The 13,717-nt window shown below is 39.8% G+C and overlaps 1 protein-coding gene across 1 annotated transcript in view; it reads left to right on the forward strand.

The window, feature by feature from the left end:
• Nucleotides 1-10,661, forward strand: part of LOC108529389 (histone-arginine methyltransferase CARM1-like) — a 54,620-nt gene extending 43,959 nt beyond the window's left edge. The window contains exon 5 of the mRNA XM_017871692.1: nucleotides 10,577-10,661. Within this exon, the coding sequence (XP_017727181.1) occupies nucleotides 10,577-10,633 (57 nt within the window). The 3' untranslated portion in view covers nucleotides 10,634-10,661. The remainder of the gene's footprint in view (nucleotides 1-10,576) is intronic.
• The last annotated feature ends 3,056 nt before the right edge of the window (nucleotides 10,662-13,717 follow it).

The following is a 13,717-nucleotide window of genomic DNA, read 5'->3' on the forward strand; positions in this document are numbered from 1 at the left end:
ATATACATACATATAGTGTAAAGAATAACAATACAATGAATGTGTGCCTACTTCCCCTTTTAAGAAATAGACTATTAGCATTTTCTTTAAAGACCCATGTACCTTGTCCTGATCACATTCCTTTTTTTTTTTTTTTTTGGAGAAGGAGTCTTGCTCTGTCGCCCAGGCTGGAGCACAGTGGCACGATCTCGGCTCACTACAAGCTCCGCCTCCCAGGTTCACGCCATTCTCCTGCCTCAGCCTCCCAAGTAGCTTGGACTACAGGTGCCCGCCACCATGCCCGGCTAATTTTTTGTAATTTTTTTAGTAGAGACGGGGTTTCACCGTGTCAGCCAGGATGGTCTTGATCTCCTGACCTCGTGATTCGCCCTCCTTGGCCTCCCAAAGTGCTGGGATTACAGGCGTGAGCCACCGCACCCGGCCCACATTACTTTTTTGCCCTGAACAGAGGTAGTCACTACTGTGAATTTTTGTTTATCATTCTCTTATTCTTTATACTTTTACCACATATATTTCTATTCCTAAAAACATATCACTTATGAACTTTCCATGAATGGGCTCATAAGTATGCATTCTCCTGCAATTTGCTTTTTTTCACCCAACATCGTGTTCCTGAGGGCCATCTTTGTTGATGCATACAGCTGTTGTTTATACATTTTCAATGCTGTAGAGTGTCTCGTGCTATGATATGCCTCAAGTTACTGGTCTTGTTGGCAGACTTTGGATGGCTTCCATTATGAAAGTATTATTATGAATAGTTTTGCACACAGTCTCCACTGCGTCTTTGCTGAAGTTTCTCAGGCATACACGGGAGTGGAAATGTTGAGTCATAGGGTGTGCATACCTTCGACTTTGCTATGTAATGCCAAATTGTTTTCCAAAGTGGCTGTGCCAATTTTTATTCCCTCCAGCAGTATATGCGTGCCATTGTTCTATGTCTTTGTCAGCACCTTGGTATTGTCAGACTTTGAAATTTTTGCCAATCTAGTGGTTATGACAGGATCTTTGTGATTTTAATTTGTTTTTTCCACTTACTGATGGCTTTGAACATATTTGCAAGTATTTTGGCCATTTGTGCTTTCTCTTCAGTAAAATGCCTATTCAGGTTTTTGACAATTTTTCTTTTGAATTATCTAATTCTAATTTATTTGTAGGAATGAAATTTATTTTCTAGATATTAATCCTATATCAGTAATGTATGTAGCAAATATCTTCTCCCCATTGGTGCCTTACATTTTCTCTTTCCTAATGGCCCTAGTCAGCTTTAGATACAGAGGTCTAAAAGAGAATAGAGAAAAGGAGGATAAAAATATGTGGAGAGAACTCCATAGATAAAAATGCCTTTGCTCAGATATTAGTAGATTTTAAAATGAATTCTCAAGGTGAGGGGTTGAGTTTAGAACTTTGTTTTAGGTGCTGCTTATTCATTTATTCATCTGTTTATTCAATTGCACTCTACAATTCTGTTGTTGGGCAATACAGGAGAAACAGTAACAATCAAGGTCTCTTCCTATATTCAAAGAGCTTTGATTTTTAATAAGGTATTGATCCTGTTGTATCTTATACAAGAGACCAAAAAATAAAAATAAAAAAGTGGCATAAATAATTTGGGAGTTTTCTTTTCTTCATATAGTTTGTTTTTTTCATATATTTTAAAGTGGTTTGAGATACTTTAGCTACTTTTAAAACCTTAAACATCTAATATCCTTGGATATAGTACTTTAAGGAAAAAGAAGAAGAAATTAGCTAGAGATATTCTCACCTTCCTGAGCCATAATCCTGTCTCCAGCCATAGCAGGTGCAAGTACACTGTGATTGTGCCTGTGAATAGCCACTGTACTCCAACCTTGGCAACATAGCAAATCCCTATCTCTCATAAGCAAATAAGTAAATAAAAAGAGCTCAAAGACTACTCAAATTCCCTTTCCCTAGATTCACCTATTGTTTATATTTCACCCTGTTTGCTTTATCATTTGTTCTAGCTTGCCTTCCCACCACATGCAAACATACATTAATATTAATATGTATACACATATGTATATGAACACATATATGTATATGATCACACACATTTATGAACATATACACACATTTATATGAACATGAATGTATATATGAAAAATACACATATGTATATGAAAACTATGAGTGTACATGTAGGTATATGAACACACATGTAAGTATATGAACACATATACGTGTATGTATATGAACACATACATATATGTCCAGCGATATAGAGACACATACTTTTTCTATGGGTCAGTTATATATATCATAGCCACAGCCCTTTATCATTAAGCATTTCAGTGTGTATTTCCTAAAAACAAGACTTTTTTTTTTTTTTTTGAGACGGAGTCTCGCTCTGTCACCCAGGCTGGAGCGCAGTGGCCGGATCTCAGCTCACTGCAAGCTCCGCCTCCCGGGTTTACGCCATTCTCCTGCCTCAGCCTCCCGAGTAGCTGGGACCATAGGCACCCGCCACCTCACCCGGCTAGTTTTTTGTGTTTTTTAGTAGAGACGGGGTTTCACCGTGTTAGCCAGGTTGGTCTTGATCTCCTGACCTCGTGATCCGCCCGTCTCAGCCTCCCAAAGTGCTGGGATTACAGGCTTGAGCCACTGCACCCCGCCAAAAACAAGACTTTTATATAACCAAAAGAGAACTTGATTTAAAGCTGAAGAATAAGCTATATGATGACTTTCTCATGCAGTCTTTCAGTTTTGGTGGTAACAGGTGTTTGCAGTGGTCCCAGCATGAGCAGGGGGACTGTCACCATGGTGCTGAGGTGAGAGGAATCTATACTTAACTGCCTCTTCCCTTCCCTTGCATAGTATTTCTAGGAAGGCTTGATTTTTGCGGTGGTGGCAGCGGGGGGACTGGGTCTTGCTCTTTCACCCAGGCTGGAGTGCCGTGGTACGGTCTTGGCTCACTGCCCACTCTGCCTCCCGGGTTCAAGCGATTCTCCTGCCTCAGTCTCTTGGAGGCTTGATTTTGAAAACATTAGAACCAAAGTTCTAAGGAATTCCAAAGCACCATAGTTTATCTTTGGTTTTAGCTTCTGTAGAGGATTTGTGTGTTACAGTAATCTTTCTTTTCTATGTACAACTGGGGCAGGTTGGGGACAGGGGTGGCTTTCCAAATGCTGTCAGGGACTGCTGGGAGCCCTTGAAATCCTTGCTGGCAAGTCTGTTTTGCTCCTGAGGCTTCCCCTGCATGTGGTCCTAAGAACAGACTGGTTAAAAATGTATTCAGCGCCAAGGATGATTAGAATCTTCTCAAAGTGTGGATTTAACAACAGACTGGTCCCTCCTGAAATCCATGGCCTCTGCTCTGCCCATAGCTCCTGCGTGGGTGTCATGAGATGCTCCCCAGGGACCAAGGCCCTTTCACCTTGTGGAGGATGATCTGTACCAGCACGTGGTTTTTGCTTCTCACACCAACACTCATCTGTACAGTTTGTGGGTGGCAAAATGCGACTGTGAACAGCACGGAAAAGAATTTTACTCTAAGAATAGGCTGAACTAGCAGCTCAGCACACAGTACATGGTGCTCCTTTCGACCTTTTCATTACTTGGTAATTGAACCAGCAGACATTTAATTCTTTTCTCTGGAGTCTTCATTAAATTTCTCGGCAAAGATAAAATTGCAACAAGAAAGAAAAATGTACAAATTTAACAACCATCTCCTGTCCCTGGATTCTTCTTCACACACCAGGCTTCTAGGCTTTAAGTAAACAGAATATTTTCAAATTGCATTGAATTCAATTTCAGCTTCATTTAGTAGAACAGCCTGATTTTGTAAGGGTTGGTCCTTGGTAGGCAGGCTGATGGCAATGACTTCTTATCTGTATGGCATGCATGTACATGTTTTTGCAGGAGTGGTCACAAGCTTGGCAAGGTGTGGCTACATGCTCTCACTGTGGGTCCCATGTGACATTTCTGGGTCAGTAATAAGATATCATTCCTGTTCAAGAAACAGGGCAGGACTAAAGATCTCCCCTGGGTCTCTAAGCTGTGAACCTTCCCACCTCAAGCTGGAAGCTATCTCTTGCTCTTTTTTTCCTTTTCTTATATACGAAACATAAAGCAAAGTCCCCAAGATTATATAGACCAAATGGAAAAGAAGTAAGCATTCATGAAATCTATACAAATATAAAATCGAGAGAAGGGAATTCCTTAATTTCAATTTATACACAGATAGATGTTATATCTCTCTACCTAAATGAGAAACTCCTTAAAGGGTCACCAGAATAAAAGACAATTAAAGTGAGTGATTATGACTAGATTTCTGTGCTATAATCAACTTAAACTTACAACAAAGTTCTCTGGCACTCAGATTTAACAATGTTCAGAGTCATTATTGGGCCACTTTATAATTAGACATCACTAGTACACAGTTCCTAGATATGCCTCATCAGAATGATTTTTAAGGGTCAGACCAAGTGTTTTCCAGATCATGGAGTGGTGGAAGTAAAGGCATGTGGAACTGGAACTGTTGTGACAAGCCCTCTGTAAAGCAGCTCATCATCTTGAGCTGCTCTGTGCAATATGGTAGCCATCACACATGTGGCTATTTAAATATAAATTAATTAATAAAATTTAAATTCCTGGCTAGGTGTAGTGGCTCACGCCTGTAATCCCAGCACTTTGGGAGGCTAAGGTGGGTGGATCACTTGAGGTCAGGCATTTGAGACCAGCCTGGCCAACATGGCAAAACCTTGTCTCTACTACAAATACAAAAAATCAGGTGGATTGCCTGAGGTCAGGAGGTCAAGACCAGTCTGGTCAACATGGTAAAACCCTGTCTCTACTAAAAATACAAATAATTAGCTGGACGTGGTGGCATGTGCTTGTAATCCCAGCTACTCGGGAGGCTGAGGCAGGGGAATTGCTTGAACCAGGGAGGTGGAGGTTGCAGTGAGCCGAGATCGTGCCACTGCACTCCAGCCTGGGCACAGAGTGAGATTCCACTTCAAAAAAAAAAAAAAAAAAGAAAGAAAGAAAAGAAAAGAAATTAGTCATGTATGGATATATGGTGACAAGCACTTGTCCTAGCTACTCGGGAGACTGAGGCATGAGAATTACTTGAACCCAGGAGGCAGGGGTTGCAGTGAGCCAAGATCACACCACTGCCCTCTAGTCTGGGAAACAAAGTGAGACTAAAATAAAATAAAAATAAAAGTAAAAAATTAAACTCCTTAGTCACCATAGCATTTCTAGTGCTCAGTAGCCACAAGTAGCTATTGGTTATTGCATTGGACAGGAAAGATGTAGAATACATTCCCATTGGCACAGAAAGTTCTACTGAAGAGCAATGACAGAGACCACAAATAGCCAAACTTCACCTTTCTGGCATGTTATGGCCAGAATAATGGCTGTGTTCACTGCCAGGAATTGGTAGCTGTGGCCAGATTGGTCTGGCTTGACTTTAGGTGAGACAGGCCTCCATCAGTCCTCTTTGCTGTGGACACTGTCCTCTTATTTATACAAAAGATCTGTCATAGAGCAGCTTCTCTAGGAAACATCCTCTTATGTGGAGGTTTGTAAGCAGGAAGTATATTGGGAAGAGCTCTCAGGAGCCTCACTTCTGAGGAAGTGAAGGAAGCAAGACAGATTGGCCAAGGGGGGAGTTAAGCTGCAATATAGTCATATTAAAGGACTCAGCCAATTGCACAGGGAGTTCTTGAGCTGGGGTGGCCCTTCAGAGTTGAACCACCTTGAGGCAGGGAACTTTATATTCCACATTTTTTAATGAACACACGCTGAGGAAGTGTGACCTTGGGTAAGATGGCTCTCCTGGGCAGCACTTAGAATATGACTCACCTGAGAGCCATCATCTGCCAGTATTCCCAGCAGTTGGGGGAATGGGTACCTTGGTCCAGAAGCAAGGATTGGTCTGGTATGTCACAGCATGTACTTCAAGATCCAGGATTCTGACTTTGGGCTACCAACAGGAAGCTGATGTAGGATAAAGAAAAGATGACAGTAAATCAAAGGAAGATAGTTAGAGTGAGGGAGCAAGCAGGATAATACCAAAAACTTAGGAAAAGCCACAAGGCGATACGGTATGAGTCCTTTAGTTGTAAGCAAAAGTTTTCTAGAAATTGAATACATCACCTGATCTGATGTAGTCTATATTATTCTAAGACCTGGAAGGACATAGAGCACATAACTTAAAATCCAGTTGGTTTTCAAACAAATAAAATTCCTGACACACAGTGAATGCCAAGTGCCTCTGAATGGCAGAGATGAAACATGCCACGTCTACACAAGGAACCATTCCCATGAGCTGGGGTGGTTAGGGAAGCCTTCAGAAAAGATATCTGACTTCAATTGGATCCTGAAGGATGAGAAGAACTTAAATGGTACTCTTTTCATTTTTCATGTCTTACTGCTAGCAATGAGATTTGTGAAAACACATGGGGTCCCCCATCTTAAATATGTTGATAATGTCTTCATAAATGCTTTGAAGGCCAATTATTGGAAAGGTACTTCTCATTTTCAACCTTGAACACTAGAAAAGCATATACTTTGAAGTTTTTCTGTATGAATTTATCCTGATTTCAACTCTTTGAGCTAGGGTTTTTCTCCAATTTCTTAAGTGTCTCCAATTGCTAACTTCTCCTTCCTCCTCACTCTCCCACAGACACCAAATGCCTGAGTCACAAGATTCCATCCAGCCTGTCAACACTTTTTATTTTTGCACTGACAATGAAGTTAAAAGGTGGCAATAAGGAATCTGTTAAGGAAACAATAATAAGCATTTGGCAGAGCTGAAGTTTTTGAGTTTTGAAAGCATTTCCACATCTATAAACTCATAGATCTTCAGGAAGAATCTGTGTGGTGCTTGGAGCAAACAATACCATCCCCACATTACAGTTAAGAAAGAACCTCAGAGAAGGTAGTCATGAAAGTGGGACATGACTTGTGAAAACAATTCCTTGCTGCTTCCTTCTAGAATGTCCAGGTAAGCAGGAACTGGTTGTTCTCTTGAAAGTGAAGAAGTGAATGTGTTTGACTAGCACCTACCCGTGTAGATAGTTCATTCAGGAAGCAAGAGAAAAACCATTCACTTACCAAGCAACCTGTTATGAAGCACTTAAACACGGAGACAGTTCTGCCATCCAAAGAGGAACCCTGCTCCATTGGCAAATTCAGCGAGTAGTACATTTAGAGGAGTAGTTTAAAGTAGTCCATGTGGAATGTCCCACTGTTTGCCACAAAGCCTCATCCAAGAAATAAAGAGCCTTCTCATAGCTACATTGTTGATTGATGAGGACAAAAGACAACTTGGGAGAGAGTATCCATGTGTCTTCATCTCGCTTGACATTCTCATCCCTGTAGGGTAGATCCTAAATACCTTTGCAAGGACTCAAATTGAGGGTGGGTTCTGGAATCAGATAGTGTAACATTGTATCCCTGCCCCTATGACCTAATGGCTGTGTGACCTTGACAAATGTATTACGTTTCCTATTGCTGCTGTAAAAAATTAATGCAAACAGTAGCTAAACAAAAAATACAGTTGTATTATCTTACAACTCTGGAGGTCAGAAGTCAGAAATGGGTCTCATGGGGCTAAAATGAAGGTGTTGCAGAAATCTGTTCTTTCTGGACACTCTAGAGGAGAATCAGCTTCTTGCCTTTTCCAGCCTTTAGAGGTTGCCCATGTTACTTGGATCGTGGCTACATCACTCTGACTTCTGCTTCCATTATCATATCTCCTTCTCTGATTCTGACCCTCCTGCCTTCCTCTTATGAGGACTTTGTGACCACTTTGGACCCTTCTAGATAATCTAAGATAATCTCCCCATTTCACCATTTTTAATATCTCCAAAGTCCCTTTGATATATAATATGACACATTAACAGTTTTCAGGAATCAGGATGTGGACATCTTTGGGAAGCCGTTATTTTGCCTACCACGCAAGTTACTTGACCTTTCACTACCTCATTTTTTTAAACTATAAAATTATAGATAACAATAGTCCCTCATAAAGATATTATAAGGATTGAATAAGAAAACCGATGTAAAATTAGCATAGTGCCTGCCATTCTCTAGCTACTGCTATTATTGTCATCATGGTTATCATTGACATTATTATGGGGCCTCATTTCATCCATATCTCTGTATAAATTAACCAAACAAATATCATGGAAGGGGGATCACTAGGCAACAGTGGGGAGGACAGGGCCAGGCAGAGCACATTTCTTCAAGAGCATGTTGTTTCAATTGCATGTTGAAATGTCCTTTGTCACTGCTTTTTAAAACCCAAACATTACAGATGCTGAGGATGTACTTGTTTCCCAACTCTTCTCAAAGGATCTAAAGACTTGGCAGGGCAGTGACTTGAGCAGCTCTCTGGTATCTGATTCTTAGGAGAAATTCACAGCTGTTTGTAAGTTCTTTCCCCACTTGCTTCTTTCCTTGCTTACCCCAGTCTACTCAGTTCTCCTTGAATGGTCTCAGTATTGGCAACTGCTCAGAAGGAACACAACTCTTTAGCATTGGGGAGCAAAACAATGGCTCTCAAAGAGGTGCACTAGAATCCCCTGAAGGGCTTTTAAAACACAGATTGCTAGGGCCCATCTTCAGAGTGTCTGATTCAGTAAGAATGGGGAGTCGCTTGAAAATCTGCATGTCTAATAATGATGCTTCTGGGATCACACTTTGAGAACCACTAGGATTATATAACATTGCAACTGAAACAACCCCTAAAAATGATTTACCACAGTGCTATTGAAAGATGCACCAAGAAGTTCCTTCCGGGACTAAGTTAGAGAGGTAAGGGAGCTTGAACTTCAACAGCAAGCCTACCTCCCCAAAAACCTCTACCATGAGAACAACATCCCTTCTATCAGTTTTACTTATTGGGCTTCTGGATTAATTTTTGCTTGCAGAAGGAGATCAAGAAAAACTTTAGAAACTGAGATCAAATTTCCTTAATTAACAGAGGGAGCCTAGAGAAGTTAAGTGGTTTGTCCAAATCCCCAGTTGCTTTTCCTTTTGCTATGGTATCAGTGCCCACAATATTCACTATTGAAACTTAGTCTCCATTGTGATGGTATTAAGAGGTGGGGAAGACCTTTTAGGAAGTGATTAAGTTATGAGGGTTCTGCCTTTATGAATGTATTTGCACCCTAGAAAAGGGCTGGGGATAACTAGTTTAGGGTGTTCCCTTTGCCCTTTCGTTTCTTTGATGCATGAGGACACTGTTCATCCCCTTTTGCCCTTATCCATCCCTTCCACCATATGAGGACACCTAGACAGATCTATCTTTGTAAAACGGACCTTCACCAGACACCAAACCTGCAGCACCTGGATCTTGGACTACCCAGACTCCAGAACTGGGAGCAATAAGTTTCTTTATACTCAGTTTCGGGTATTTTGTATGAGCAGCACAAACAGACTAAGACACCTCTGCCATGGGAAGTTGTTCTTGTTTCCAACATTGACATGTCTGTCATTTCAGTATTTAAACCACAATTCAAGCAACTTCCTTAGCTCACTTTGCAACTTCTGAAATCTACTTGTCTTAAGCCAAAGTCTTTCTCTCAGCCACCTACCTTCCTCTTTTAGTTCTCTGCTTACCCATCTGCTCCTTGAAGCCACTATTGTGCATTGCTGTCATGGGCCCCTATTTAAGGACCCATTTGATTCTGGGCATTGCAGGAGAGAAGCAGCATGTTTAGAGAAAATGCTTTTTGATCTAAAGCATTTTTCTACTGCAGCAGCCACACATTCTAGGGGGATTGTAATTAGGCTGCATGTTTTCTTGGCAAGAAAAGAAGGAACATTGGGATGGACTATAATTTAAGTACACTAAATAATTGATATGGCTTCAGTGACTGGAGGAATACCATGGTCCTTGGTCTCATGCCAATTTAGATAAAACAACATGAATACACATGGAGTGGTTTTAAGGAGCAGAGAGTTTATTAGGCGAGAAGAAGGAAGGAAGAAGAAAACAGCTCCCCTGTACAGAGACAGAGGGAGGGGAGACTCAAATAAAGAGAAATCTCCTGTGCGGTGAAAAGTGATTGCTTATATTGGGATGCTGTAGGAGGCGGTGTTTGGTTTGCATAGGGCCCAGGGGATTGGTTTTGATGAGGTGTGTCATTTAGGTAGCCTGGGAAAAACCGGGCCCTCCTACCTTACCTCTTTAGTATGCAAATATGGGTCGCCATGATGTTCTGAACACATGGTGTTACTTGGAGGCAGCCATGACTCTTGGCACACCTGGTGACAAGAAGAAGGCAGCAATCGCCATATTGGGAGGACCATTTCTAATGGCCAGCATTTGCATATCAAATCTTGCCGACCTGGCCCTTCAAGCCATTTTCTGTTAGAAAATAAATGGTTCTTAAAAGAAAAGCCTTTTCTTAAAAGAAAAGCCTTTCCAAGAACTCCTTTTGCCCTTTCTATCTGCCTAAAAATTATTTCCTAATAACTTCTGTATTATAATGAAACTAAAAAGCATTCAGATGGTTGATTACTAATCATTGCTAACAATGTCTTGGAACTCCTTTAACCCTAGTAGGGAAATGGCCTCATGTCCCCCCAACTTTTCCTTTTCCAGCTGGGTACCTCAAGAGTTTTATCCTGTATGTACAAGGTGCTGCAAGAGAGAGAATGATAGGATCAGTGAGTTTGGGTGTGTGAGACTTTTCAAGACTAGATCAACATCTGAAAAAGCAAAATCAGTCAAATCAACAGGTTGGTGCCTGCACAATGCCAAGTAATCACTTTGACTCCATATTTTCCACGGAATTGATGAATCCTGTTTTGCTCTGGGCTGATGGTTTTGCCATCATGTGGCCACAGATTGGTGTCCAATCTTGCTCTTTTATCTACTGTAGCTGAGAAAATGATAACTGGTTTTGCCACCTGGGTTACTTTTTAATGATCTGAAAGACCACAAGGAGCCAGCGTTTCTTTTGTGCAGTTCCTCATTCAACAACCTAATAGCTATCTGAAAAGCATTTTCTTGAAAAGAAAAAAAAAAAAGTCTCCTCTCAGGCAGAAGCAATAATACCGCATGATTCTCTGATTAAACTATCACACTGTGCATATTATGGGACATCTGACCTGCTTGAAACTGACTGACTGCTGAGGTTTCTTGGTATTTGCACTGTTGTTTTTCTGCCAACAAGCCATGAAATGACGGATGAGTGTCCCTAAACTTTAGTATGAATGGCAAGTAAAGTGCCCAAGAAACTGCTGGGGCCCAGCTGCCTTCTGGGCAACGCTGGAAGGGGAAATGTGTTTTTCTTTAGGGGCACCCTCTGTGCAAATGAACTTCAACCACAGATGAAACCAAAGCTGTCACTACAGTGTACAACACTGGAGCGAAAACACGCTGCATAGTCTCCTCACTACCCCGGTGGATAGGCAGCCTCTGCCAGCACCTACCAAAGTTAGAAGTAAAAGCAAGAAAATCATTCTTTCTCCTCCTTAAACTCCTTAAAAATATAACATTTTAAACTCTAAAACCTTCATGCTGTAGTATCTGAAAAGACAAATTTGTTGTAAGTACTGTGGTAGCTAGCACTTAAGGCAGTGACCTGGACATTACTGTGTGTGTCTCCAAGGGTTTGGCTGTGTATCATGACCAGTGAACATTTGGGGCGATCCTGCCAATATATACATAGTGATTTACTTTGGAAGCTATACATGTATACTGTATTCACACTTTATGTATGTTAGAAACATTCTCCAAAGTTAAAATGATGAGATGTCACTGTATACCCACGAATAGCTAAAATTTAAAAGAATGACAATAAGCAAGTAGACAAGGATGAGGGACCAGTGGAAGCCTCATATATTGCTGGTAGAAGTAGAAAATGACACACTTTCAAAAATAACTGGGCAGTTTCTCACACAATTAAACATCCACTCCCCTATGACCCAGCAATCCTATTCTTTTGTGTTTCCCCAAGAGAAATGAAAATTTATGTCCACACAAAGATTTGTACTTGAAAACCTGGAAACAACCCAAATGCCTATTAACAAATGAAAGAATAAACCAATTGTGGTGAATCTAAACAATGGAATATTGTTAAGCCACAAAAGTGAACTATCCATGCACATAACAACATAGATGAATCTTAAAAACATTATGCCAATCGAAAGACGTGTATACTGTATGAATCATTCGTATGAAATTCTAAAACAGGGAAAACGAATCTACAGTGACAGAAAGCAGATCAGTGGTGGCTGAGGGATGGTGGATGTTAAAGGGGGGTAGGATGAACTGTGAACTGTGAAGAGGCATGTAGGAAGTTTGATGGGGATGGGTATTTTCTATATCTTGATTGTGGTGGTAGTTACATGGATATATATATTTGTTAAAACATATATTTATTAAAACTATACATTTAAAATTAGTGTTTCATTATATGTAAATCATACCTCGAAAACAAAAGTAAACTTCTGGTCAACATGTACTTCTAGTAATCCATGTTGTAGCCTGTGTGAGTATTAGTGCGATAATATAAAAAATAAGAGGGAGAAAATATAAGAATGAAATAAACAATATTTTAAAAATCTATAGATTTCACTAATGGCACACAAAAGCCTATAGTGTTATGTAATTTAACATATTGATTGACTGGTGATATTGTGATTTAAAGATCTGTTTGCATGTTAAGTTTATTTTGATATTTGCTTATAAGGGCTGTTGCAGCTGTTAAAAAACAAACATCAGATATACACATTCAAACGGAAGAAAAGTAAAATGGTTTGAGCTAAGTAAATAATATTCACTTTTCAACCCATTCACCATTATACAAAGCATGTGAAATTCATTTAATGCATTTCTCTTTGTCCTAATGTCAATCAGAAGCTCTCTTACAAATGAATCAGGATGTGTGGCATTTTTACATTTTAAGAAACAAATTTAAAATTATTTAAATTATTCTTTTGGAAGATTGTTTTAAGTTTTAAAATTATATTGCCAAGTTTTAAAATTTGCAGATATAAGGTTTTATATCATTTTAGCAATAAAACCATATAACAATGAAATGTTCCAGTGAGCCACTTTCAAAATGTTCTTTCCATAGCGTGAGTTTCTTTTGAAAAATAGTTCTTCTTGCATTCATTACTAAAAAATCATCATTTCAGAATGGCAAAATAAGTTTATTTTTTCAAAAATACTTCTTGGATGGGATAATTTTGACAGCTACTTGTCATTACAGAAAGTTTCAACTCTTGTCTTTAACAAGAAAATTCCATGATTGATTTGTAAGTGGAGCAACTCTCCTAAATACTTTGCTATTAAACAACCAGTAAAGGCCCATTCCTGAAAAGATTTTCAAGGACATCTACGTGTTATTCCAAAGTACTATAAACAGTCTACTATCTCTTAAAGGTCATTTTTTCAACATTCTTGTTGTGATAAAGCACACACACCATAACATTTGCCATCTTAACCATTTTTAAGTGTACAGTTCACTGATAATAACTACATTCATATTGTCGTGCAACCATCACCACCATCCATCCACAGAACTTTTTTCATCTCACAAAATGAAACCTTTATGTCCATTAAACAGCAAGTCACTATTCCTCCTCCTCTCAGCCCCCAGTAACCACTGTTGCTATAATTTTGACTGCTGTAGGTACTTGATATATGTGGTATCATACAGTATTTTTCTTTTTGTGATTAATTTATTTCACTTAGGATAATGTTCTCAAAATTCATCCGTGTTGTAGGATGTGT

The sequence above is a fragment of the Rhinopithecus bieti genome, unplaced genomic scaffold (genome assembly GCF_001698545.2).
Source record: "Rhinopithecus bieti isolate Rb0 unplaced genomic scaffold, ASM169854v2 scaffold_6906, whole genome shotgun sequence".
NCBI classification, from domain to species: domain Eukaryota; kingdom Metazoa; phylum Chordata; class Mammalia; order Primates; family Cercopithecidae; genus Rhinopithecus; species Rhinopithecus bieti.